Source organism: Melospiza melodia, chromosome 1, assembly GCF_035770615.1.
Source record: "Melospiza melodia melodia isolate bMelMel2 chromosome 1, bMelMel2.pri, whole genome shotgun sequence".
NCBI lineage: Eukaryota > Metazoa > Chordata > Aves > Passeriformes > Passerellidae > Melospiza > Melospiza melodia.
Window position 1 is genome coordinate 172,234,309 of NC_086194.1, and position 26,875 is coordinate 172,261,183.

General features: G+C 50.5%; 1 protein-coding gene across 3 annotated transcripts; it reads left to right on the forward strand.

Annotated features, from left to right (window-relative positions):
- The first annotated feature begins 622 nt into the window (after window positions 1-622).
- On the forward strand, window positions 623-26,398 carry RHPN1 (rhophilin Rho GTPase binding protein 1). Of its 3 annotated transcripts, none has more exons than XM_063175140.1 (15): window positions 623-1,485; window positions 9,332-9,450; window positions 13,271-13,399; window positions 15,534-15,609; window positions 15,889-15,966; window positions 16,825-16,949; window positions 17,611-17,777; window positions 18,237-18,424; window positions 18,530-18,686; window positions 20,751-20,870; window positions 22,743-22,937; window positions 23,177-23,253; window positions 23,965-24,111; window positions 24,979-25,137; window positions 25,224-26,398. In XM_063175140.1, the coding sequence occupies exons 1-15, from the start codon at window positions 1,396-1,398 to the stop codon at window positions 25,419-25,421; spliced, it is 2,025 nt and encodes a 674-aa protein (XP_063031210.1). In that variant the 5' UTR covers window positions 623-1,395; the 3' UTR covers window positions 25,422-26,398. The 3 variants fall into 3 exon arrangements, with proteins under 3 accessions (XP_063031210.1, XP_063031218.1, XP_063031226.1); XM_063175148.1 differs by having other exon boundaries at window positions 624-1,485; window positions 9,335-9,450; XM_063175156.1 differs by lacking the exon at window positions 623-1,485 and adding an exon at window positions 8,152-8,357 and having other exon boundaries at window positions 9,335-9,450.
- Window positions 26,399-26,875: the final 477 nt, after the last annotated feature.

Below are 26,875 nucleotides of genomic sequence, written 5' to 3' on the forward strand. Positions count from 1 at the left end.
GTGGTAAGTGGGGTCATCCAGACGTGCCCGTGGTAGGAACATACAAGCACCCAGATGTGAGGCAGCGAGTGCGGACAGGCCCAGACGCGGCTGGAATCGCCTGGCTGGAGTCGGGGGCCTTCCAGATGTGGTCGGGATGCGGAAGGCGCCCCTTGTTTCAGCTGGGATCGTCCAGATGTGTCCGGCCCGGGCTCGGAGCCCACCCAGCTGCGGAGCCGTGAGGGCCGGCCCGACTCCAGCCGCGCCTGTGGGCGGGGCGTAGAACCCCGCCTCCCGTGACGTCACCCGCGTTCTAATTCCCACCGTTGCCACGGGCAACGGCCCCTCCGCTCCTCCCCCCTACCGCCTCTCCCAATTCCGCGCATCTATTGGGTACCGCTACTGTCCATCAATGCTGCACGGCGCTGTTATTGGTTGCGTGGCGGTTAAACCCCGCCCCCCCGCCCTGCTTATGCCCCGCGCTCGGCGGAGCCGCCGCGATCGCTGCGGGGCTGGCGGGGCCTGAGGGGGCACCGGGGGTGAGCGGGGGCACGGCCGGAGGGTCCCGGGGCACCCCGGCGTGGGGCGGGGCTGTGGAGTTGTGGTTTGGCTCTGGAAGGAGGTTTTGGAGGGTCCCTTTTGCTGGGGCATCTTTGGGAGGGGGATTTTGGGGGTATTTACGCTGTGAGGGGAAAAGGGGTTTAACCCCTCGCCCCGTCTGGGATCGCTGTGTAAGGTGGGTTTGAACTCGGTGTGTTTAGGGTAGTTCTAAAACGGAGTTTTGGGAGGGTTTAAACTTCCCTCCCCCCCTATTTAGGATAGTTCTAAAAGGGAGTTTGTGAGGGTTCGCCCCCATTTGGGGCAGCCCTGTAAAGGGGTTTTAAGAGGGTTTGGCTCCCTTCTCATTCCGGGTCTCCGTTTAAACCCTTCCCAGTTCCATTTAGAATAACTATTTTACGGGGAGTTTGTAAGAGTTTAAACACCCCCCTATTTAGGGGAGTTTGGGGGGGTTAAACTCTCTCTTTCCCTTATCCAGTTATCCAGGATAACTCCCTTATCCTCCTTATCCAAGCGGGTTTTGGGGGAGTTTTAAACTTCCCCCATTTAGGGTCTGGTGGGATTTAACATCCCCCTACCTTGGGTAGCTTTGCAAAGGGGGTTTGTGTCCCCTCTTCTCCCTGAACTATTTCTGCTCGGAGGGAAGCTGTGGGCTCACATCTGGCCAGATGTTGAGTGCAGGGGGTTTTGCAAGAGAACAGAGCAGGGCTTAGGAGGGGTTTAAGCCCCTAGATAGGACAGGGCTGGGATCTGGACCCCGGTGGGGTCACCGAGCCCCCAGACCCCCCTGTGAGCTCAAGCAGGAGCCCCCCAGCTCCAGCCCCCCATTCCCAGCCTGTGGATGTCGCATCCCTGGAGATGATGCCCCCCGAGGAGGAGAGCCCGGATGGGGACAGGGACGGTGGCCTTGTCCTCCTGCACGGCCCGAAGAGCGGCAGCACGCGCAAGGTGAGGATGGCCCCATATCCCTGTCCCATCCCTAGGGATGGCTGTGCCCACGGATGGGGGCACAGGGATGTCCAACCCCTGCCAGGGCTGGAAATGCTGTTGCTGCCCCATAAACAGCCCTAAGCAACTCCCTCCCAGCACCTCATCCCTAAAACTCTGCTCCTGAATCCCATCTTTTCTGCTGGCTGCATCCCCAAGCTTCCCAGCACCTGCTTTTCACCTCATTCCCTGAGATTTTGGGGTTCTTTTCCTCTTTCTTGCCCCTGGGAAGCTGATCCAGGCAGGTGTTCCCTGGGAAAGTCAGGATGTGCAGGAGAGATGGGGCTGATTGCTCTTCTGGGGTTGTTGTTCAATGACCAACATTTGGGATGGAATCAGTGGCAATTGTCCTCAGGCTGCCACCAGCCCCTGATTTCTTGGGGTCAGGGAGGATTTAGGGAGCAAGAAAATGTGGAAAACATTAATTTTTAAACCTATTTAAGTGTTTTTCCCATTAGTTTTGCCCCCTGAGGTCCAACAGGATAAACCAGCAGCGAGTTCACTCCATAATCGGAGCTCTTCTTGCAAAAAGTCCCAAACCTTAAAACACCCTTAAAAAAGAAAATCCCAAATAACCAAGAAAGGGGAACTCAGCCAAGCTCTGGAAGGGATTTTTTTTTTTTTTTTTTTTTTTTTTTTCCCCCCTGGATCAATCTGATCTGGAGTCACTTGAGCCTGGGCTGCAGCTCAAGAGGTTGCAACCTTAAACCAGGTCGGGGTTTAACTCGGGGCCTTGTCTAAGGAGCAGGTGCTGCTTGTGGGGGAAGATTAACAGGAGGGATTTGGGAATTTTTTCCCCAATTTGTTCTCTTTGGGTCTGGAGCACAAAGAAAAACATGGAAAATATTGCCAAGCTTTGGAGGGAGAACTGGGCAGGGCCATCAGCAGCCTCTGTCATAATATGATTATTTTTTAATTAAAGCAGCAGAACACCTGATGGGCTGTATTACTTTATTTTTGTTATTGTTATGTAAAAGAAATTATCAATACAGTCTTTTCCTGCTGTTTTTATCACCCTGACAACATCAGGAGCGTGGATCCATATTTTCTGTCTTGCAGGGGATCCTGAATGCTGCTGAAAAAGTGATTTTTAATCCTTATTGGGGTTTTTTTTTGCCAAGTTTTGTGTCCTAGGAGTGAAGACTTAATCCACCTGTTTCCTGCTGGCACCTTGCCCTGACTCTCTGCTTCCTCCACCTCCTTAGAGCACTTTCACTCTCCGAAAATTCAATTTTTAACTGCAGTTTGTGCTGTTTAAAAACCCCCAATCCCCCAGATTTTTTATTCCCACCCTGGGTTTATTTTTTTTTCCTTCCTCTTGCTGACTGCATGAACCACCAGTGAGGCCACTTGGGAAATTTAAAACCTTAATCCTCCCCTCATTTGTTCAAAGGCTCTGTGATGTAACCATATTCGCAATAAAAGGTTTTAGAGGTTTTAGCTGCTCCTGTCTCCCACAGAAATGCAGCTCGGAGCCAGGGTGCTCCATGAGATTAATTCCATGGCAGGGAATTTCCTATCTAAATGGATTTTCAGGGAGTAAAAACCCACTTGTTGTCACTTCCTGCTTGTCTTATAACAGCTCATATTAATTTCTTAAATGCTTCTGGCTGGGAAAAAAAAAAGGAAAGAAATTCTGGATAACCCTGGGAAAAAAAAAAAAAAAAAAAAAAAAGGAGGATTTCCAAGCCTGTTTTTGTGTGTGGAATGCTTCCCTGGCTTTTGTTTTCCTCTCTGTCCCACGGGATAATGTGGCTAAAGCAGGGTCACTTGGCCACTTCTGCTGTGCTGGCCTGACTCAAAAACTTGTGGATTCCAAAGAGGAATAAAAATTCCAGCTGACAGCTGTGACTCTGTGGAAATCCTTTAAAGATCAGTGTGGTTGTAGAATTAAAACAGGTGCTCAGAGTTATCCTATTCCAGCCTGGAATCATCTGTGCACTTGGGAGCTTCCTGTTTGGAGGAAAAAAATCTGTGTGAGGAAGTGCTGGTGCTGCTGAGAGGGCAGGGAAATAAATCCCTGATTTATTTTTTTTTTTTTTTTGGAGTGGGATGTAGGTGTTCAGTGGGAGAAATTTATGGGGTTGAGGTTGGAGCCACAGACCATGGGCCCAGAGGATGGGGTTGGGATCGTGGATTGGGGTCCAGCTTTGGGCTCCCCAACAGCAGAAGGACCTGGAGCTGATGGAGTTATTCCAGAGGAGTTCACAGAGATGCTCCAAGGGCTGGAGCCAGGCTGGGAGAGCTGGGAATGTCCAGCCTGGAGAAGGGAAGGATCCAGGGAGACCTCAGAGCCTAAAGGGGCTCCAGGAGAGCTGGAGAGGGACTTGGGACAAAGGGTGGAGGGACAGGACACAGGGAATGGCTTTGAACTGGAATAGGGTGAGATTAGATGGGATTTTGGGAAGGAATTCTTTCCTCTGAGGGTGTTGAGGCTATGGAATGGAATTTCCAGAGAAGCTGTGGTTACCCCATCCCTGGAATATCCAAGGCCAGGTTGGAAGGGGCTTGGAGCAACCTTGGGATAGTGGAAGGTGTCCCTGCCTGTGGCAGGGGGGTGGAATTCCATGATTTTGCAGGTCTCTTCCAACCCAAACCTTTCCATCATCCCTTCAATATCCTTTTTCCTGTCAGGAAAGTGCCTCTACGTGTTTGCTCACACCCACAACAGTGATCCAGACTGGCTGGAGTCCTGCTCTCCTTCATTCCCTGTCCTTGGGAACAGGAAGGTGTCTCCTGGAGCTGAGCTCAGCACCAGCTGATGACTCCTCTTCCCACATTATGGATGTCTCGAGTCTCTGCTCAAATTAAACTTCCTCAGTTTCTCTCTGGGCATTCCCCAGCCTCCCTAATTGGGAGGAATCCTGCTGGCGACTCCTTTGTGGCCAAAACTGGCCTTGGACATGGCCCAGCTTGGTCCAGTCTTGGACAGCTGAGCTGTGGAGGAGCTTCTGGGATCCAGCCAGGTTCTCCTGGTATCTCCAGGAGATTTTGTTGAAATTCCTGGTGGGAATTACCAACCCTTTCCTCGTTTCTCTGGAGAGATCCATGCCTGGATTTTACCAGCACATTCCTGATCTCTGCCAGTTCCTCAGGAACTGAGTCTTCATCTCCATTTCTCTATTTCTTGAAACTTTAACAGTATTTCCAAGGATCCCATTTTCCCATCCCACATTTTACTTAATATCCTTCAGTTTCATTTCTTCAGAAGATTTTTCCTGCAATTCCTGCTGGGGCTGTAACTCCCAGTTACCGACCCCTTCCTGTAGAGAGATCTGTGCTGGATTTCACCAACACGTTCCTGATCTTCAGGAACTGGGTCTTCATCTCCATTTCTCTATTCCTTGAAATTTTAACAGGACTTCTAAGGATCCCATTTCCCCTGCCCACATTTTACTTAATATCCTTCACTTTCAAGTTTCATTTCTTCAGGAGATTTTTCCTGCAATTCCTGCTGGAGGTATAACTCCCAGTTACCACCCCCTTCCTCATTTCTCTGGAGGGATTTGTGCCTGGATTTCACCAACACATTCCTGATCTTCAGGAACTGGGTCTCCATTTCTCCATTCCTTGAAATTTTAGCAGGACTTCCAAGGATCCCCTTTTCCCTTCCCACATTTCACTTAATATCCTTCCATTTCATTTCTCCTCTGTTGCTTCCAGCTACAAAGGAGCAGAAACAATCCCTTTGCCGTGGAATTACTGGCTTCCACATCTTCCTGCAGGTGATTCAGTTTGTCTCTGGTGCCTTGTCTTTGTCACTGAGGTCACAAATCACGCTCAGGGTGTGGCTGTCACCCAGGAGTCACCCAAGGCTTCATCTCCTGCCGGTGGGAAGTTCAAAGTCCACGCTGAGTAAACGTTCCCTAAGGACTCCAAATTGCCACCCTGGATGGGCCCTCTGGAACTGGGAGAGGTGGCTGGAAGTGACAAAAGCCCTTGAGTCATTCCAGACATTCCCTGCAAAGATAAGGCTGGAGAATCTTTGCCCTCCCTCACAGGGGAGCTTGATTCCCTCTGGAAAGGGTCTGAGGGAATCTTTTTTTGCCTCATGTGGAGAGGCTGGATGAGGATTTTTGGTTCCATTGTCGCTTCCATGTGAGGGATTTCCCCTGATTTTTCTGGGCCTAAAGAGCCTTATTCCAATAAAATCATTAGATATGGGTTGGAATGGACTCTGTTGGGATCACAGAGTCCAATGTTTGTCCCTAATCCTGCTTTGTCACATGCGATAAACGTCAGGGCTGGCCACGCCTCGCTCATTTTCATGGATTTCTGATCCATCATTCCCTGTGTACCAACAAAAGCTGCTGTTCCATGGCTCCTCCACAATTTATGGAAGAGTTCTGTACTCATTCTTCCTTTAAAACCAGGAGGGAAAAGTCTGAGTATCTCCAGAGCCCCTTCTTAAACTCCCCAAATTCCCTTTTCCAGGTGTCCCCAGGATACACCCCAAAGCCTGGATAAAAGAGCCTCTCTTTCTTCTGACCTTACAGGGGTGACCTTGAGAGCTTGAGCAAAGAATTCAGTGAGGAAAATCCCTTTTGGAACCCAACAGTGGAATTTTGGTGGGATTTTTTTTTTCCCTTTTTGTAAGTCATGTTTAAATCCCTGGAAATTCATTCTCTGGTTTTTAGTTTTCATTGGAGCTCTGACAGGAAAAGCTTTGGGATCCTTTGAGCTGTTGGAAGGTGGAACACTCTTTGCTTGACTCCTTATTTTCCTCATTTATATTTGGATTTAAAGATGGCCTTTTATGCTTTCCTGGAGCCAAATTTCCTCCTTGCTCCAAGATTTGTGGAATTACAACAGTCCTGTGATGCTCCAGGAGCTCCTGCAGATGGAGCTGGGTTGTTCCTCATGGAATGATGTTTCTATTGATCCGTGCAAGCCAGGGATGATTTCTGGGGATCGAGGAAGAGCCTTTTGAGGGAAGATGTGCAGCAATCTCACATTCCTGCACCTTTCCAGCCTCATAAATGTAGAGGAAAACAAAATGTGTGGAGATGACAAAAAATCCTTGAATTCCTGACTTAACCTCACAAGGCTTTGCGTTTATATCAGGGGCTTCTGGTTTTCCAGCACCTTTTTGCTGCTGGCTTAGGAGCCTGGATAGGGATTGAGAACTCATCCCATTAAATCTGATGGAGAAGCCAGGAAAAAAAAACCCTGAGCTCTGCAAACAGCTTTAGTGCTTCCCAGCAGGAGAAGTCAAATCAATTTGCTAAATCTTTTCATGGCTCCTGCAGGGAAGAGGTTTTTAACCCCTCTTGGAATATCTTGGGGAGCCATCCCAATGTCTTCTGCATCCCACTCCTTTCTTTCCTTCATTACCTTCCTGCTTTCCCTCCAGGCAAAAATCTTTATTTTGGGTTTGGATAATCCTTCTACTTGTGCCTTTTCCATCGTCCCACCTGCACTTCCCAGGCCTCTTCCCTGTGTCTCCAGGTGGTTTTTGGTCCTTTTCCTCACAAAAATTCCCTAAAATCCTCTTGCTGCTTCTAAATAAATCTTTGCCAGAGGTGGAAAGGACTCCAGGGTGCTGGAATTTGCAGGAAGACATGGAGAAGAGAAACTTCCCACCTCCAGAGCTTTGCATGGATTTCTGTGGCTCTGGAGGCCCAGAGAGGGAACCTGGAACTGTCTCATTTGCATATATTTGCATATGTTTGTCTCTGGTTCTGTCGTGCTCTGAGATTTCATCTTGAAATTTGAAATTAAACCTTGAAATTTTAATGAGCACCTTCTCTTTACATCTTGTCTTGATTTCCTGATCCTTTCCCCTTTTTTCCTCTGGTTCCTAGATTTTTTTTTTCCCCCCTAGGGATCCAACAAGATGGATGGATTCCCCCCAGGACAAATCCAGAAATTACAATTCTGGATCAAACTTTCCTCTGTGTGTTCCTGAGTATCTCAGACCCAATATTTATGGAGGTGTTGGGGTGTTTTCCTCAAATCCCACTGCTTTTCCAGAATAATTGGGGTCTTATGCTTACAGCTTGTTCCTTTCCATCAAATTCATGGATCACTGTAAAGCATTAATCCCACAGATTTATGGACCAGCTGGAGTGTCTCTGATTCCTCAGTCTCCAAGGGACCAATTAGAAGATCCAATCTTTCCCTTAAATGAAAATCCCACTGTTAATCCCAGACCCTTTTCCAAAGGAAGCAGCGCTCGGTGGACTTCAAATACGAGGAATTAATTTTAAGGAAGCTGAAGTCCATGGAAATGCAAAAATTTTCTATTTCCTCCTTGTCAGGTCCCATTGGAGAGGTGATCAGGCGTTTCATGGAATTATGAAATGGTTTATGATGGAAGGGGCATTAAAGATCCTCTCATTCCATGGGCAGGGACACCTCCCACTATCCCAGATTGCTCCAAGCCCCATCCAGCCTGGCCTGGAACACTTCCAGGGGAATCCACAGCTTCTCTGGGAAACCTGTGCCAGGTTGGAATGAGATGATCCTAAAAGTGTCTTTCAACCCAAACCATTCCCTGATTTTGGGATCTTCCTGTGATTTTCAGGCTCAGAACTTTCCATACTCTTAAACTTCCCAGCTTTGTGCCTTCCCAACCAGGGATTTTTTTTATCCAGGGATCTTCCAGAGGCTCATCCCTCTGAATCTTCAATGGGAGCCATCCCCACTTGGGCAGAGCTTTAATAGCCCTGGATTTGGAGAGGCCCCATTCCCTGAGGCATCCCATAATAACCCTGTGAGCCAGAGGGAAATCAGGTGGCTGCTGTTTCCTGAAGTCGGGAATCCAGCGTGTTTTCCCCGTCTGCAGAAATTCCGAGCCGGAGCCGCGGAAAGGATGGAATCAATTTAGCGCCGTGAGCCCCTCGTTCCTGCGTCCCCCTGAACTCCCTGTGCTCCACATCCTGGAGATGGCCTTGGGATCACGTCTCCTCCTGAGCTCTGGGGGTCGCTTTGAGCTCATCTCCAGCCCCCCTGGGTCTTGGCTCATGTCCAGAGCCTGGGAATGGAATGTGGAATTCTTGTTCAGGGCTGAGTTTGGGAAGAGCTCAGGGAAAGAAATCCCTGCTGCCAACACGTGGGATTAGGGAATAAAAGGGTTATTCCAGGGGCAGGGGATGGTCTGGGGGGTGAGAAACTCAATGTGACCTGGCCACGTGTGCTCACATCCCAGAAATTCCCCCTGTCCCAGGCTCATCCCACAGCATGGGCAGCAGGAAAATGGGAATTCTGCCCCTCTGCCCTGCTCAGGTGCGGAAACCCCACCTGGAATTCTTCATCCAGCTCTGGGTTCCAACTGCAGAGGGATGTGGAGCTGCTGGAGCAATTCCAGAGGAGGCCACAGAGATGCTCCAAGGGCTGGAGCCAGGCTGGGAGTGCTGGGAATGTCCAGCCTGGAGAAGGGAAGGCTCCAGGGAGACCTCAGAGCTCATTCCATTGCCTGAAGGGGCTCCAGGAGAGCTGGAGAGGGACTTGGGATAAGAGATGGAGGGACAGGACACAGGGAATGGCTTTAAACTGGAATAGAGTGAGATTAGATGGGATGTTGGGAAGGAATTCTTCCTTGTGAGGGTGGTGTGTCACTGAAATGGAATTCCTAGAGAAAATTTGGCTGCCTCATCCCTGGAAGTGCCCAAGGTGAGGTTGGAGCAACCTGGTCCCGTGGAAGGTGTCCATGATAAGGGATGAAATTCCCTGATCTTTAAACTCCCTTCCAACCTAAAGCATTCCGTGACTCTGGGCTCTGAAAGTGCTCAATTTACAGAATTGATGGGACTTCTTTGAATCCCAAAATGTGGATTTGGGATGAGAACCTGCCCTTGTTTCTCAGCAGGGCTGTGACCCCTTTGCCCAGACCCAGCGCAGCAAACTCCAGCACCGCCGGGCCCGGATCAACCAACAGATCAACAAGGAAATGAGGATGAGAGCGGGAGCAGAAAACCTCTTCCGGTGAGTCCTGACCCCCTTGGCATCCCCCTGGCTCTGGAATTTGGTTGGAGGCAGGAATAGAGTCTTGATATCCAAGATTCAGCTGGTGGAAGATTGTTAAAAATCAGGATGGGAGCAGATGGGATAATGGGAATGAATTTGTGGCTGAGATTGGGCTTGGAATGCAGAGCTCTGGTTTGAAAACCCAGGACATGGATCCAAGGGATATGGAGCTGCTGGAGTGAGTCCAGATGTTCCAAAGGTTGGAGCCCTTCTGCTTTAGAACCAGGATGGGAACTGGGAATGTCCAGTCTGGAGAAGAAAAGGATCCAGGGAGACCTCAGAGCCCTTTCCTATGTCTGAAGGGGCTCCAGGAGAGCTGGAGAGGGAATCTGGACATGGAATGGAGGGACAGGACACAGGGAATGGCTTCCCACTGCCAGAGGGCAGGGATGGATGGGATTTGAGAAGGAATTCTTCCCTGGGAGGGTGGTGAGGCCCTGGAATGGAATTCCCAGAGAATCTGTGGCTGCCCCGTCCCTGGAAGTGTCCAGGCCAGCTTGGATGGGGCTTGGACAGACCTGGGATAGGGAGAAGTCCATGCCTAAGGCAGGGGGTGGAACTGGAGGTTTCTGAAGATCCACCCCAAACCATTCCGTGAAATCCAGCCTTAGAATCATAAATAGCTCAGAAAATCCCATCAGGATTGAGTCCAACCATTCCCCCAGCACTGCCAAGGCCACCATCTGTCCCCAAGTGCCACATCCACAGGGATTTTATCCCAAGGACAACTTTTTTTAGCATCTTTTGTGTTTATTTCGTTTTTCCTTAATATTTGGAGCACATTCCAGGCTGGACAGGTCATTAGTATTAAAAATCCCATGAATCTGCCTTAAAATAGAATCTTTTGGGAATATTTTACTAACTTGTTGATTGTTTTTATCCCAAATAAAATAAAATAAAATTAACTTTCCACTTTGGAACTGGAGTGATTTAACATCAATGGAGTGTTCCTGGAAGAAGGGGATAATGGTTAAGCCATAAAAAAAATTGGTATTTTCCTGGGGGAGGAGATCCCACTGCTCCATCCACACTGCTGTGCCTCATTTAATTAAAGAAAAAAAGCCACAGAACCACCCAACTTCTGCCTCTCCTGTGTTATATTAAAAAAAAAACCAAAACCAAACAAACAACAGAGGGAAATGTGCTGGCTCAGCAGAAATCAGCCTGGTTCGGGTTGGAACCGGAGCTGTGGCAAGTGGGAGTGAGGAAAAACGGGATGCAAAACACATCTTAATTATCAGGGAAATGCACTGAGGGGGCTCTTTCTGTGCTGGCTCAGCACTCTGGGTGTCCTTCGGAGCAGCCACTTTCCCTCCCTCCCGCCCTCCCACAAATCCAGCTGAGTATTAAAGTCGATTTCTCGGCATTCCGGTGCTCTGAGCTTACGAAATTTTGGAAAAAGGAATAATCAAGCTTGAAATTCAAGGATGAGGAGGAGGGGGGGGGGGATTATGTTGCAAGTCTAAAGGTTATTGCTTCGAAATTAAAGATTTGTGGTGCATGGATAAAATTCCTTTGGATCTTTAGCCTGGTGCTGGTGGAAAAAACTGTGGGTTGTCCAGCCTGGAGCAGTTTGGAGCTGAATTTGCTGGGATTTTGCCTTTAAATTTAAAAACAAACTGGCCTGATGCTTGGTAAAAACAATCCTGTTCAGCCTTTCCATGTTTTTTCCTGGAAAAGTTGGCAGGAATGGGGTGTTGTGAAAAAAATTCCATGCGGTATTTGCTCAGTGGATTTGTTTGCTGGGTAAATAAATGTGAAGAGCCAGAGGAAACCTTTTCCTTCCTGTTCAAACACTGGGATGGAGTGGAGGAACGGGGGAGATAAAAATGCCCAGGTTTTGGAACTAAAGAAAAATAAATCACAAAATAAATCCCAGAAATTCCCAGTGTCCTGGGCTCATCCCACAGGGTGGGCAGCAGGAAAAGGAGAGTTCTGGAGAGCTGGAGAGGGATTTGGGAGAAGGGATGGAGGGACAGGACACAGGGAATGGCTTTAAACTGGGGAACAGGGTGAGATTATATGGGATATTGGGAAAGAATTCTTCCTTGTGAGGTTGGTGAGGCCCTGGAATGGAATTTCCAGAGAAGCTGTGGCTGCTCCATCCCTGCAAGTGTCCAAGGCCAGGTTGGCCAGGGCTTGGAGCAACCTGGGATAATGGAAGGTGTCCCTGCTTGTGGCAGAGGAATGGAATTTCATTATTTTGAAGGTCTCTTCCAACCCAAAGCATTCCAGGATTATTTGCTGTGTGTGGCACTTGCAAGTACCCCAGGAAAACCTTTTAACAGATTCCTGACAAAATCATGGGCAGATCCTTCTCAAACTGTGCTAAGACACCTGGGAAATAATCAGGGGCAAAATAAAAAAAATTGTTGGCAGCTGGGAACAAGGAGGGAAAACTCTCCTTAATCCATATGGGATGAAAATCAGACTGACAGTGTCCTGGAGGTGTTGGGATGTGGGGGAGATAAATAGGAATTAAGTCTTGGTTTATGTGAATTAAATACTGGTTTATATGGAAACATAGGGTGAATTGCAGGAATGCTGAAGGATTTTTCAATGGAAGAGCCATGGGGATCTTTGGATGTGCTGTGGTTTGGTTTCATTTGTTTACAATCAAAAAATCCTGGCAAAGGAGAGGCAGGAGGAGGCTCTGAACCACCAGATTTTCAAAGGAAAACCCTGCAGCTCCTTCTGCTGCCCTGAACCAGGGCAGGGCAGGGCCCAGAAGGATTTAATCCATAAAAAATCCATGGCAAAGGCAATACTCTGGCAAAGCAGGAGGGAAGCCATTTCCTGGTGGAGCAGAGCTTGTCCATGTGTTGTTTTCCCTGGATCCCAGCGTGGTTCAGCAGCCAGAGCCCCTTTCAGCTCTGGGTTATCTCTGCCTGCTTTCCTCTGCAGGAGATAAGCAGGGAATAATCAGCCTGGGAGCTTGTCCTGCTGGGAACAGCTGGAATCAATCCCTGGTGTTTACAGCTCCTGCTGGGAGCCGGGCAGGGAGGGCAGAAGCTCGCAAATCCTTTCTTTTCCACAAGGATTCTTTGCACCCAAAAATGAGTTTTTTCTCCTCAAGTCCCATCATTTATTTGGGATGGGGGAGCACCTGGACTGGTCACAGCCCAAGCTGGAACTGCACTGGAGGTGAAGTGGGAATGGGCAAGGGGAGCTCTGGAGCAGGAATGCCTGGATGCTGCACTGCAATGGATTTTCCCTGGGCTCAGACTCTACCTGGATGTTTGGACTTACTTCCCTAATCCTGAAAATCTGGGAGAGCTGGGAATGTCCATCCTGGAGAAGGGAAGGATCCAGGAAGACCTCAGAGCCCTTTCCAATGTCTGAAGGGGCTCCAGGAGAGCTGGAGAGGGACTTGGGACAAGGGATGGAGGGACAGGACACAGGGAATGGCTTCCCAGTGCCAGAGGGCAGGGATAGGTGGAATATTGGGAAGGAAATCTTTGCTGTGAGGGTGGTGAGGCCCTGGAATGGAATTCCCAGAGGAGCTGTGGCTGCTCCATCCCTGGAAGTGTCCAGGCCAGGTTGGATGGGACTTGGAGCATCCTGGGATAGTGGAAGGTGTCCCATGGCAGGGGATGGAATGGGATGATCCTCAAAGGTCCCATCCAAACTTTTCCAGCATCACCTGGAGAACCAGAGGCAAAATCCTGTGGGAGGGTTGGGCTCGACATGGATTGCCCTGCTGGGTAACTGAGTTTGAAGTGGAAAAAATAAATGAATGGATAAAAAGAGGGAAATTTGATCCATTGGTTTCTTGCAGGGCCACCAGCAACCACAAGGTGAAGGAAACGGTGGCTCTGGAGCTGAGCTACGTCAACTCCAACCTTCAGCTCCTGAAGGAGGAGCTGGAAGAGCTCAACAGCAGCATGGATGTGTATCAGAATGAGAGGTGGGTCTGGGAAGAGCAGCCTGTTCCCTTGGGATTTCATTTTCCTGCTATTATGGAATTTTTCTGAGAGCAAGGCTGGTCTCACCTTGTCCACCCTGCTTGTCCACCCTGTCCCATGGCCAAGGGTTGGGATGACCTTCAGAGGTTCCCTTCCAACCCAAACTTTCCATGGTCAGGGACAACAAGGTGGTGGCTGGAGGTTAGGGGAGGATTTGGGCATGGGCCAGAATTCCTGGAAAATTTTCATCCTGATTCCCTTCTAGAGCTGCAAGGAGAGAAAAATCAGCTTTTCCTAGGGGATACTGGGGTGTTTTGGGATAGATGGAGCATCCTTTGGACACTGATGTCCCAAAGCAGGAGGAATAGGGAAGAAAGAACCATCTTCCCTTGTACTGATCCCCTTTCCTGACAATCCCACCAGAGCTCTTCCCAACAGGATATTTTGGTGATGGGAATCACCATGCCTGGAAGTGGCCAAGGAATGACTGGATGTGGCACTCAGTGCTCTGGGCTGGGTGGGATCAGTCACAGGTGGGACTCAATGATCTTGTAGATCTTTTCCAGCCCAAACAATTCTGGCATGCTGGGATTCTTTTCCTCCTTTTCCCTTCCTGAGGTGGACGGTGTTGGATGGCAGCGTGAGGTGTTGTGTGGGTGATGTGGCTGAGAGATGGGATGGGATGGGATCCAGAGGAACCTGGATAAGCTCCACATGAGCCTCATTAGGTTCAACAAAGCCAAGTGCAACATCCTGCACCTGAGATGGGGCAATTCCGAGCGCAAATCCAGGCTGGGGGGTGAAGGGAAGGAGAGCAGCCCTTAGGAGGAGGATTTGGGAGTGTTGATGGATGAAAGGCTGGAAATGCCTCATCCACATGTGCTCACATCCCAAAAATTCCCCCTGTCCCAGGCTCATCCCACAGGGTGGAAAATGGGGATTCTGCTCCTCTGCCCTGCTCTGGTGAGACCTCACCTGGAATTCTGCATCCAGCTCTGGGCTCCAACAGCAGGAGCAGGTCCAGAGGAGGCCACGGAGATGCTCCAAGGGCTGGAGCCCCTCTGCTCTGGAGCCAGGCTGGGAGAGCTGGAAATGTCCAGCCTGGAGAAGGGAAGGATCCAGGGAGACCTCAGAGCCCCTTCCAGTGCCTGAAGGTGCTCCGGGAGAGCTGGAGAGGGACTTGGGACAAGGGATGGAGGGACAGGACACAGGGAATGGCTTTAAACTGGAATAGGGTGAGATTAGATGGGATATTGGGAAGGAAATCTTGGCTGTGAGGGTGGTGAGGCCCTGGAATGGAATTCCCAGAGAAGCTGTGGCTGCCTGATCCCTGGAATGTCCAAGGCCAGGTTGGATGGGGCTTGGAGCAGCCTGATCCTGTGGAAGTTGTCCCTATCCATGGCAGTGGGTGAGAATGGATGATCTTTAAAGCCCCTTCCAACCCAACCCATTCCCCAGTTCCACAATTCCACATTTCTGTGTCCATCCACGTGCTTTTCCAGGCACATTCCCTATCAAGGCTGCTCAGTTTTCCCAATTTGCCACTTGCTTGCCCTGGTTTGAAAAGAAATCAGGAGCAGCAACAACAACCCCAAACCCTGCCCAGGCCAAACAAACACCCCTTTGTTTATTCCAGACATTGGATTCCAGTGGAATTCTCGTTAGGAAATGAGCAGTAATGGCTTTCTGCACTAATTATAGCTCCTAGAGCTGTTTGTTCCAAGGAAAATGTGGGTGCTAATTCCCTGCCTTGCTCTCCTGGTTTTCATAACTTCCTTTGCTTGTTTTCTTCCCCAGTTAATGGTTGATTAATGAGTTACCAGCAATCTGGGGGGATAATGAGAGGGAGCTGTTGTGTTGGTGAGGGCTTGATCCTGCCTTGCCCACCCAACATCCAGGATTCCTCTGAAAATCAGGAGCTGGAACAATAAGATGATTTTGGGTTTTTTTTTCAGCACTTCTTCTCCTGTGCTGCCATTCCCAAATCTTTTTGGGAAGAGCATTTTTCGATGTGGAGTCTCTTAATAGGAGCAGCACCAGCCCAGGGCAAGGAGCTGCTTCCTTTTAATCTCCAACCCACAGGATCCATCCAAGATTTTTAATCCAACCACCAAACAGGTTCTTGTCTTCTTGCAGTGAATCCATCAGCGTTCCCATGATCCCTCTGGGACTCAAGGAGACCAAGGAGCTGGATTTGCTGGTACCACTCAAGGTGAGCTTTGGGGTTTCATGGATCGTTGCTGAAGCGGCTGAAATTCATTTTCCCATTTGGGAAAGCTGCCAAAAAAATAAATGCATGGTAAAGAACTGGACTTAAAACATGGAAAAGTAGGAGATGAAGGTCTGGAGATGCTGGAGAGCAGGAAAGGGAGGAGATTATTACTTAGTGGAGGTTTTCTTGTGGGCAGAAGTGAAAAGTTCTTGCACAAAATTGCCAGAAATATCCCTTTAAATAATAAAAATCAAGATTTTCTTTTGTTTCCCAATCCAGGATTTCATCAGTGAGCACTATGGAGAGGAGGGTGTCCTATATGAAAAGGAAATCAAGGAATTCATGGAGCTGCGACAGGTTGGTGTCCCTTGGCTTCCAAAGTTTGCCTTGTCCGGGATCATTCCTTGGAGATGCCACATTTCCTTTGGGGGATCCCCTCATCCTTTCTTCAAATTCCATATTTGTCCTTGCGTTTCAGGCTGCAGCATTCCCACTTGGGAATGTTTAAAGGTTCTTGGATTGGTTTATAGGTTCCATAATATTATTGGACTTGGTTTATAGGTTCCAAAACATTACAGATTATTCAGGAATTGTTCATTTTTCCCTATCCTCAGTGCCCTGCTGACCTACAAATGAGCAGCAATAAAATTTATAGTACAATCATTATTTATGGATGTTAATTCACACCTGGCAAGGCTGAACAACTTCTCTCTCTCTGGATAGGCTTGGAGAAGAGGGAGTTTAAAGCAGTCTGGGAAAGGAGGGGAAAAAATCCTGTTTATTCCCTAGGATTTATAAAATCAGAATTTCCATTAATTTTTCCAGCACAACTCCCAGGCTGCTGCTTCCACATTTGAGTGTCCCAGCACCCAGACTTTCCCCTTGGATGAAACTCAGAATCATGGAATAGTTTGGGTTTAAAAGGCTCCTAAAGATCATCCAATTCCAACCCTTTCCATGGGCAGGGACACCTTCTACTATCCCAGGCTGCTCCAAGCCCCATCCAACCCAGCCTTGGGCACTTCCAGGGATGGGGCAGCCGCAGCCTCTCTGGGAATTCCATGCCAGGAATGGAATGGAATCACCACCTTCACAGGGAAGAATTCCTTCCCAATATCTGAGCTATCCCTGCCCTCTGGCAATGGGAAGCCATTCCCTGTGTCCTGTCCCTCTGTCCCTCTTTTCCCATCCCTGTCTCCTCTCCCGTTCCCGCAGGCCATGCGCACCCCGAGCCGCAACGAGGCCGGATTGGAGCTCCTGATGGAATATTACAACCAGCTCTACTTCCTTGACAGCCGGTTCTTCCCTCCCTCCAAAACCCTGGGCGTCTTCTTCCACTGGTGGGTGCAGCTTTCCCTGTCCCACCCGGGTGGCGAGGGAGTCAGGATCCAAATTTCCATTATGGAATCTCTGCCAGAGCTGGTGGGCACCAGGATCTGGATTTGCTGTTGCCTTGGGTGGGTTAATTTGGGGTGGGAAAGGGAAACACAAATCCCATGGGATGTACCATGATGGGAATGATGTCTGCAAGCCCACCTGAGCACTGAAAACCCTTCAGGCTCCTCCTGCATCCATGGGAATCATGGAGTGGTTTAGGTTGGAAAGGGCCTACAAGATCATCCAGGTCCAACCCTTTCCATGGGCGAGGACACTTTGTGTGGAGCATGACAGGGACAGGAATCAGGGATGGGCTCAGGGATGCACCAGGATCTGAAGTTAAGGACAGGATTTGTCCTGAACACAGCTTTTTTAATCCCCTTTCCTGCCTTCCTTTGCTCCAGTGTGGAAGCAGGACTGGGAATGAAGAGCCCTGGGATTTCCCCACCTGGAGGTCACTGACAGGGAGACAAACGAGACAGGGAATCATGGAATGGTTTGGGTTGGACGGGACCTGCAAGACCGTCCAATTCCAACCCTTTCCACGGGGAGGGACACTTCTGCTTGGCTGCATGGGGGACCATGACCAGGGGATGGGCAGCTGTTGGCTCTTCCCTTCTCCAGGTACGACTCCCTGACGGGGGTCCCATCCCACCAGAGGGCTCTGGCCTTCGAGAAGGGAAGTGTCCTCTTCAACCTGGGAGCGCTGCACACCCAGATTGGAGCGCGGCAGGACCGCGCCTCCCTGCCCGGCCTCAACCAGGCCATTGATGCCTTCCAGCAGGCAGCTGGTGAGTGCCTTCCCCTCTTCCTCCTCTTCCCAAAGGTGGGAATGATCCACAGAAGCTCAGGAAGGGGTGGGAGCAGTTGTAGAAGAGGTGCTCCCAAGGGGTCACAGATGGAGCGTGAGGTGGCTCCACGTTGGTTGTGTGGGTTGGGAAGAGGAGTTGGGATGGTCCAACAGCCAAAAAGGATGGCGTGCAAAAGGGTGTCCCAGTTGTGGAGAGGAGAGATGCTGATCCATCTCCCTGTAGAAAAAACAGAGCCTGGAACTGGGATCACTCAGGGCTTTGGATAAGGAATTGAATCTAAACCATCCTTGTGGTTTAGATGGCAAGGGTGGGACCTTAGATCTTCTTACCCACCACTGATGGTGAGGGGAACCTGTTCTTGGAGGGAAACCTGCCCGATCCCAAAGTTTGATTCTCTCCCTCACAAGCTCACTTCCAGGAGCTTTTTTCTTCCTCCAGGTGCCTTTAACTACTTGAAGGAAAACTTCTCCAACGCTCCCAGCCTGGACATGAGCGCAGCCTCCCTGACCATGCTGGTGAGGCTGATGGTGGCCCAGGTCCAGGAGTGTGTCTTTGAGAAGATGACCTTGCTGCGTGCCCAGAACGACTTCCTGGCCCGCCTGCAGCTGGCTCAGGAGGCAGCAAGGGTGAGGACTTTAGGAGGGAGGAGATTTGGTGGGATTTTGTGGTTGGCAGGACCTTCCCAGAGAGTACAACCTGCATCCCATCTCTTCTCCCTCTCCTCTTCCCAGGTGGAAGATGTTTATTCCCTGGTGCACCAGACCATGAGCCAGCCCCACGTCAAGGACTACGTTCCCTTCTCCTGGACCACCATGGTCCAAGTCAAGTCGGAGCATTTCAAAGCCCTCTCCCATTATTTCGCTGCCATCGCCCTCTGTGACTGCCCCGGTGAGTGTCCAGCCTGGAGGGAGCTTCCTGCTCATCCAGCTACTAATTCCACTTTATTCCTGGGCTTTGAGGAGGGTTTCCCAGAAAAAAAGATGTTATGGGTATAACACCAAAGTTTTTAGAATGCTCTGAGCTGAGGATCTTCTTTGTGGACTCAGCAATTCATCCCCAAGGCAGATTTTTCCATACTCCTGGTTTCCACAGGGAAAAGTCCTTAAGAAGGGGAAGAAAAAGCTGCTGGAGGAATGTCACCTGCTGTCCCCTTTGGGGCTGGGTGGGGAATGAGAAGTCACCTACCTGCTTTGGGTCATCTTGTGTTGGACCAGCTGAGGGCTTCAAAAATCCAAAAATAAATCCAAAAATACCTTGGATTTAACTTCCAGCCTCATGGATGGACGTCCTGGGAACCTCAGGGTGGTGGCAGCAAGGTACACGTGGTTCCATGGAGTCACTTGGAGCGTGACTTCAAGATGTGACCCTTGATCCCCATCTCTGCCACCTCCAACACCCTGGGAGCAATTTTGGGATGGAGCAGAGGATCCGGGGGTGGGCAGCAGATGTTCCTGGTGGCCTTTGGTGACACCTGGTGGGTGGCTGGGAAGATTTTTGAGGGCTGGCTGCCAAAACCAGCGCTGTGACCAGCGGCTGCCAGACTGTCCTCACACCCTCCCCCACTCCAGAGCCTGCCCAAAATCTTCCTTTGTGCCATGTGGGCGTTGCAGAAGCTGGGCTGAGCAAGGAGATGGGAGAGAGGGGGGATAATGTGGAGCTGGAAGGGCTTAAAGATCCAAACAGGAGAGGATGATGATGGAGATGGGATTCCATGGGGTACCAAGGGGCAGGGCGAACCTTCCCCCTAAAATTTTTGTTGTCCTTAGGCACTGTGGGAAGCAGAAATCTGCAGGAGATGCCTAATTTAGGATTTTTTTTTGCCTGCTGTTGGGATCTCATGTTCCTGCTCCCACCTCTCCCTTGTCAGAATAACAAATCTTCTGCTTCCATAACCAGCTGGGAATAAATTCCTTACGCTGCAGTTTCGTCCCTCAGGGATGCTGACATGGCAGGAGCTGGCACAGGGAGAGCCAGCCCTGGAGCTGCCAGTTCCCAACCCTCTGGATCCCTGTGTCCACCAGGCTTTGAGATCCTCTGTTTGGAGCAACAAAACTCCCAGGAATATTTTGGGTTGTTTCTTATCCCAGTCTGTGTCCAGGGAAAGAGGCTGCTGTGCCTCTAAGTGAGCCAAAGAGGGTTAGGAACAATTTGGGCTGGAAAATGGGTTTAAAAAGTGGGATTTAAAGTGTGGGGTTTGGAGAGCCTGGGAAAATTGCATCCATCTCTGGTTTTCCATGGAATGACCTCCTTGGTTGCACTGCGAGATAGAGAAAAGGCTCCAGGGAGACTTTAAAGCCCCTTACAATGCTTCAAGGAGCTCCTAGAGAGATGGAGAGGGATTTGGGACAAGGGATGGAGTGCCAGGACACAGGGAATGGCTTCCCACTGCCAGAGGGCAGGGATAGATGGGGATACTGGGGAGGAATTCTTCTCTGGGAGGGTGGTGAGGCCCTGGACTGGAATTCCCAGAGAAGCTGTGGCTGCCCCATCCCTGGAATTATCCGGGACCAGGATGGCTGGGACTTGCAGCCAAGTGGAAGTGTCCCTCCCTATGGAAAGGGGTTGGAATTAGATGATCTTTAAGAGCTTTTCCAACCCAAACCATTCCATGATTCCCTGATTTTGTTGTCTCATTTGTCTCCCTGTCAGCGACCTCCCAGAGCTCTCTATTCCCAGTCCTGCTTCCACACTGGAGCAAAGGAAGGCAGGAAAGAGGATTTAAAAAAGCCGTGTTCAGGACAAATCCTGCCCTTAACTTCAGATCCTGGTGCATCCCTGACTGGAATCATCCCAAGGCCCATCCCCGATTCCTTGCAGGCTGTGGTTGAAAGACAGGAAGGTGCTGCCAGGGCCACCTGAATATGGATGTGACCTCCTTGTCCCCACTGCCACCAGGGGCTGGGTGGCCCTGACCTCTCCCTAATCCCATCCCCATCCATTTCCTTCCCACAGCTCCCTCGGACGCCGAGCTGCTGGAGCAGGAGAAGGCTTTCTTGCAATTCCATGTCACCATGCCAGAGGGGCCATCACTGCGTGTCCTGCTGCAGGATCCCGAGGAGAGGAGGAAGCTGGGTGAGCACGAATTTCTGGATCCCATCCTGATTCCCACAAATGATGAGGTTTTAGGGGGATCTCTCCATGCAAAGAGGAATTGCTCAGGAGATTTCTTCTCCTGGGAAGTAGGAAATCATCACAGTCCCCACGAGGGTGTGAGGACCAACTCGTGGTGCTTGTCCCAACCTGTCCAGCTCTGACAGGAAAAATTCCAGGTATTCCAAACCAGGTAACATCACCCAACACTACAGAGAAATCCACAGGGACACAGAGATCCTGGAAGCTCCTTGGTTTGGGCTGACTTGGCTGGAAAACAAGACACAGCAGATGCTCAGGGGGTGGCTTTTTCAGCTGCAGCGAATTCTTGGGAGACAAGAACTTCTTCCCATGCGGGATTTCAGCTCCAGGGAAAGAACAGACGCTGCTTATTCAGCTGAAGTCGTGTTTTGGCAGCCCCTCCTCAACAAGGCTGCACCAAAAGCAAACTCAGCACTCAGAATTTGGGGTGTTGCCTCCTCCAGGAGCTCTTTTCCCTCCTTGCACACGTGTGGAAGGAGGCTGATCCCAACAGGAATGAGTTTGGCCTCAGCAAAATCCTTCAGGATGCTCAGCCAGGTTTTCACTGGAAACCTTCAAATAAACCCCAAAATCCAAGTGGTTTATGGTGACAGCACCCCAACACCCTCAGATGTGGTTTGCATCAGCTTTTCCAGCTCTGCCTGATTTTCCTGGGGAAAACAGGCTCTGTTCAACCTTCCTGGTAAAAAATACATGTGCAGCCACCAAGCTCAGCTTGGATTTGGTTTACAGGAAGGGAAAAACTCAGAGAGGTTGTGGATCTCCATCCCTGGAGGGGTCCAAGATCAGGCCACAAAGAGCTTGGAGCAACCTGAAATGGTGGAAGGGAGATGAGGGAATGTCCCTCCCTATGGAACGGGGGTTGGAATGAGATGAGCTTTATGTTCTATTCCAACCCAAACCATTCCATGATTCTATTATTATAATTACACATTATTTCACAATTTATAGATTTCACAATTTCATAAATTAGATCTCGTAATTTCATCATTTCACAATTTATAGATTTTATAAAAATTCTCAGTGGGGGGAATCTCCTCTCTGTTTTCCATCCAACCCCAAAACATTCCCTCGGTATTTAAGTTCCTCTGGCTGTGGATTCCGCGAGTCTGGAGCAGCCCTCATCTCCCTGGATTCTGTTGCCACCGTGTGTCCTGAACGTGAAATGCCACAGGCACACGTGTTTCCATGAGACACACACGGAGAGAGCTTTTCTGGGAGTTTAGCCTTGGATACGGCTGCCTTGGTTGCAGTTTCCCACGGAGGAGATGCTTTGCGTTGATATCCGTGGGTCAGTGGAATTTCAGCTCCTCTTTCCCGACCACTTCCATTTCCCGAGGGTGGGAACACGCTGAAGGCAAGTGGAGAGGAGCAAAGAGCAGAGGGTGGAGGGCAGGACCTGCAGGACAAGGAAAAGGCTTAGCCTAGAAAACAGGGATGTGTTGCACCTTCCCAAGGAGGACAGGGCTGGCTTGTTCTCCGTGTTCCCATTCCCGAGGGATCTGAGGCGAGGGAGAGAAGTTAATTTGCTCAGGAGATTGAGGTTAAGCGTGAGGAGGGACGTCGGGGGTGGTTTTTCAGGAACATCTGCCAGCTCTGCCGTCAGGGGAGCGAAGTAGGTCACCCTTCAAGGTCCCTTCCCAGCCCTCCATCGGGCTGGGACCGACCCCATTTAGGGCTGGGAACGTGACTGGGCTGTCCCTGAATCACAGCAGGGTGGTGGCACCGCTCCTGAAATCCGTGGGCAGCCGAGCGGGAAACGGCGCCGGAGCTGCCGCTCCGTCGGGCTGAGCTCCCTCTGCTCCCTCGCAGGCAAAGCTCACCTCAAAAAAGCCATCATGAAGCACGAGGAGGCCATGAGGATCCATGGATTGTGCAAGATCCTAAGGAAGATGGATATCCTGCAGGAGGTCCTGTCCTTTGCCCACAAACGCTCCCTGAGCAAATATTCCGAGATTGACCACGAGGAGGATTTCTTTGAGACGGGAGAGGCTCCGGACATCCATCGTGAGTGGGGGTTTTTGGGATTGAGGGTGGGGAGGGGGTTTGTGGGTGGGAAGGACTCCATGGGGAATTGTGCTGTGGAGGGGGGTTGGCCTGGATGATCTCTGAGTTCCAATCTGAACTATTCCAGGATTTGAGGTCCTGGCTCTTATGGGATCATGCTGTCCCTCTTTGGGATGGCAGCAGCGTCCCCAGCTGCCTGAGGTCACCCCCTGTCTGTGCTTTTCTCTCCCTCCCATCAGCCAAAACGCACCAGAAACCCGAAATCAAATCCCCCAACTTCTCCCAGGTGAAGGTGACCGACCTCTTCCACAGGCTGGTACGTACAGCTCCAGGAACGGGAATATCCCGAGGGAGCAGCCGTCTCCTCCTCCTCCCCTGCATGCTCTGCTTGCCTGGATTCCTTCCTCCTGCAGCCTCTTCTCCCTGTCTCCAGCAATTTTGCAAGGAGGAGCAGCAGGAGGAGGGCTGGGATCTGTGTCTGTGACACAAATGGGTCACAAAGCTCCTCTGGCACGGGAATTTTGGGTGGGCTTTTCCCAAGAGATCCTTGGGAAGAAGGGTTTTGGTGGCAGCAGGCACCAGGAAAATCCCACTGGAACTTTATCCATGCTCTCTTTAGGTTTTTAGGGTCCTGGGATTCAGGACAGTGGTGGGATCTGTGGTGGGGTCATCCCCTGAGTACCCCAGGGAGAGTTTGTGCATCTCAGCCCCAGGGCAGGCAGGAATATCCTGCTCCTGTAAGAATGGAAAAGCAGAAAAAGAGGAGGAAATTGGAAAGAACTGGGGAAAAGTGACCATGAACTGGGGACCTGTCCCACCACCCTGCTCCTGGACCAACCCCTGGTGGCATCCCCCAGATCCAGACAGCCTCAGCCCCCATCATTTCTTCCTGGATGAAGGAACTATTTTCCCTGCAAGACAGGATTTCTTCTGCTGCCCCCTCCCCATCCCTGGAATTGGGATTTTACAAGGGTGCACAGTTCCAGGGAGCTGAAAAGATGCATTCCATGTTTCTGCCTCATCCCAGGGCCCCCTGTCCGTGTTCTCAGCCAAGAACAAGTGGTATCCAGCTCGGAGAGTCCACCTGATGAGAGGAGAGAACGGCTTTGGGTTCACGCTCCGAGGAGACTCCCCCGTCCTCATTGCCGGGGTCATCCCGGGGGGCTGCGCTGCTGTGAGTACCCCAATTTCTTGCTATTCCCATGGGAATGCCACAAGGGAGCTGCCTGGAGGGATTCCAGGTGTTTTTTAGGTCTTAAAACGGTTCAGGAGGAGACTCATCCCTGCTGGAGCTCAGCCTGGGGTTTGCAGGTGGGCGTCATGAAATGATTAATTTTTAGGAGATAGCTAAGGAGAAAACATGGAATTTTGCTGTTTTTAACTGCTGGAAGCCCATCCAGCTCCTTTGTCCCTCGTGTTGGGATGTGACAGTGGCTGGAAATGGATGGCACATCCAAAAAACAGGGGTAGCTTTGTTTTCCATGAGAAGATGCTGGAGAATCCTGGTGAGATTCCCTAAGGGTCTCTCTGCTCCACTCCCAACCCATCCATCCAAATCCCAGCATCTCTGGAACAACACTCTCCTTAGCAGCAGGATCTCATTCCTCTTTGGAAAACTCAGATCTCCCCAAAGACTGGGATATGGACCGGATATGGTCGATATCTGGAGCAGAGTTGTGTCGTCTCCTCAGCCTGGAGAAGGGAAGGTTCCAGGGAGAGCTTGGAGCCCCTTCCAGTGTCCAAAGGGATCCAGGAGAGCTGGAAAGGGGCTTGGGACAAAGGATGGAGTGCCAGGATGAGAAGAAATGGCTTCCCACTGCCAGAGGGCAGGGTTATATGAGTATTGGGAAGAAATTCTTGGATGTGAGGGTGGTGAGGCCCTAGCAGATGTTGCCCAGAGAAGCTGCGGCTACTCCATCCCTGGAAGTGTCCATGAAGCTACCTGGGATGATAGGAAGTCCGTGGTGGGACTGGATGATCTTGAAGGTCCTTTCCAAACCATTCCAAGATTCTCTTGGACGTTTTCCCTGAATCCCTGCAGGAAGCTGGGCTGAAGGAGGGGGACTACATCATCTCAGTGAATGGCAAGGACTGCAAGTGGTCCAAGCACGCCGAGGTTGTCCAGCTCCTGAAGAGCTCCGGGAAGGAGGGGGTGGACATTGGAGTCATCACCCTGCAGGGCTCGGATTGTCCCAAAGCCGTAAGTCACATCCCGCAGGGATTCCTTCCTTGGAGCTCTCTGGGTGCTGCCCTGGCTTCACTCCTCTCTCCACCTTTCCCAAGCAGATGGACAGGAAGGCAGCAGTGATGTCCTCGGGATCTGGGATGCTGAAGAGCAACAAGGAGAACAGCAGGAAGAGCCTGATGAACAGCAAGAGCGCCAGCACGCTGCTGGTGTGGAGCAAGAAGAGCAAGAGGAGCAAGAAGAGCACCTACAGCGGTGTCCCCTTCACCGCCGTGGGGGACAACGAGGCCATGTACTGACCGTGCTCCGTGGTGTCCCCTGAGCTCCAGGACTGGCTGCCTGCCCGGGAGGCTTCCCAAGCCTGGCTGGGCTGTGAGGACTCCCAGACCCGGGAATGCGCCGCTGGTCGGATCCGCGCCGAGAGGTGAGCGAGGCACCTCCAACCTCCCAGCTCCTGTGTCCAACGATCCCCTCAGTCTGGGGGAAACTCGGGTTTATTGTTAATTTTGGGATGATTTTTTTTTTTGTTTTCAAGGGGGTTGGGGGAAGCTGTGCTAAAGCAGGGCCCGGTTTGTGTCTTCTGCTTGGCCAAAGCCAGCCCCAGCCATTAAAGCAAAAGTGTCACCTTCTGTAGCATCTCCTGGGCTTTCTCTGCGAGGTACAAGATGGAGCTGCTCTCCAAGAGCTACTGGAGGAGTTGAATCCTTCAGATGAATCCTCCCAGACTCCCATTTTTTGGGAGAGGGGACAGCACAGGCATTGATAACTTGTGGTGATCCCATCACCGGGTCCAACCCAGGCCTCATCTCCCAGGTGGGGCTATCCCCACAAAGCAGGATGGTTTGATCATTTTTAGTGCTTCTGGGGTGGTTTTTTTGGGGGGGAATGAACTCCCACCTTGACTCAGAAAATCCAGCCCAGCTGCCCAGCCAGATTCTTTGGAAGAAAAGAGAAGGACTTAACGTGCAGTTGTTGTCTGGCTTTTTTAATCAGGAGACGTGGATTGCCCTAAATATTCTGTGAGGAGATTAATAGCTAAGAGCCTTGAGGGGGGTTTATTTTTCCTGGGAGGAGATTAAAATTCCAGGAAGATATCTCCTCCAGATTATTAAACTCCTAAATTTGTGCTACTGTTGGATCTTGCACATGTTGCTAATTCCCTAACACCGCTGTCAGCATTCCTAGGCTGGCCTGATGGATCCAGGCATCTTGGTAATTGTCCTGGAAACACTGGGAAACTCTGAATCCACAAAACAGATTGGCAAAATGTCCTCCATCCTGTTTCTGCCTGCTGTTTTTTCTGAGGGCTGAGGAGCTGTCTGGTCTTCAGTGCTTGAATGATCTTGGGAGGTAGAAATTCCCCTTGGGACAGATGAAATTGTATTTTTGTACTTTTCAAGGAATTTTTAGGGATGGTTTAAAGGAGCAATGGGATCTTGTGGCCACAGTGTCCCCTGGGATTGTGACTTCTTCTAGTGGCTCCTTGTCCATTTTCCAAGCCCTTAACCCTGATTCTATTGAAGGAAAACTTCCAGGAAAAAAAGCCAGGTTGGACGGGGTTGGAACAACCTGGGGTGGTGGAAGTTGTCCTATGGCATGGGCTAGAACAGGATGGGCTTTAAGATCCCATCCAAGCCAACCCATCCTGGGATTTTATGAGCTCAAGGAGGGGTTCTAATCTCTGCTGTTGTCCAAGAGGCCTCTCCATATCCTGAGGCATCACCACACCAGGTTCCGGATCCGCCTTGCAGCG

Bases quoted from the DNA above. Each gene is read 5' to 3' on its own strand.
- RHPN1 (XM_063175140.1), top strand. From the start codon at position 1,396: ATGATGCCCCCCGAGGAGGAGAGCCCGGATGGGGACAGGGACGGTGGC. The intron at 16,950-17,610 runs GTGGGTGCAGCT...TCCCTTCTCCAG, and splicing joins CTGGGCGTCTTCTTCCACTG to GTACGACTCCCTGACGGGGG. The intron at 20,871-22,742 runs GTGAGCACGAAT...GCTCCCTCGCAG, and splicing joins CGAGGAGAGGAGGAAGCTGG to GCAAAGCTCACCTCAAAAAA.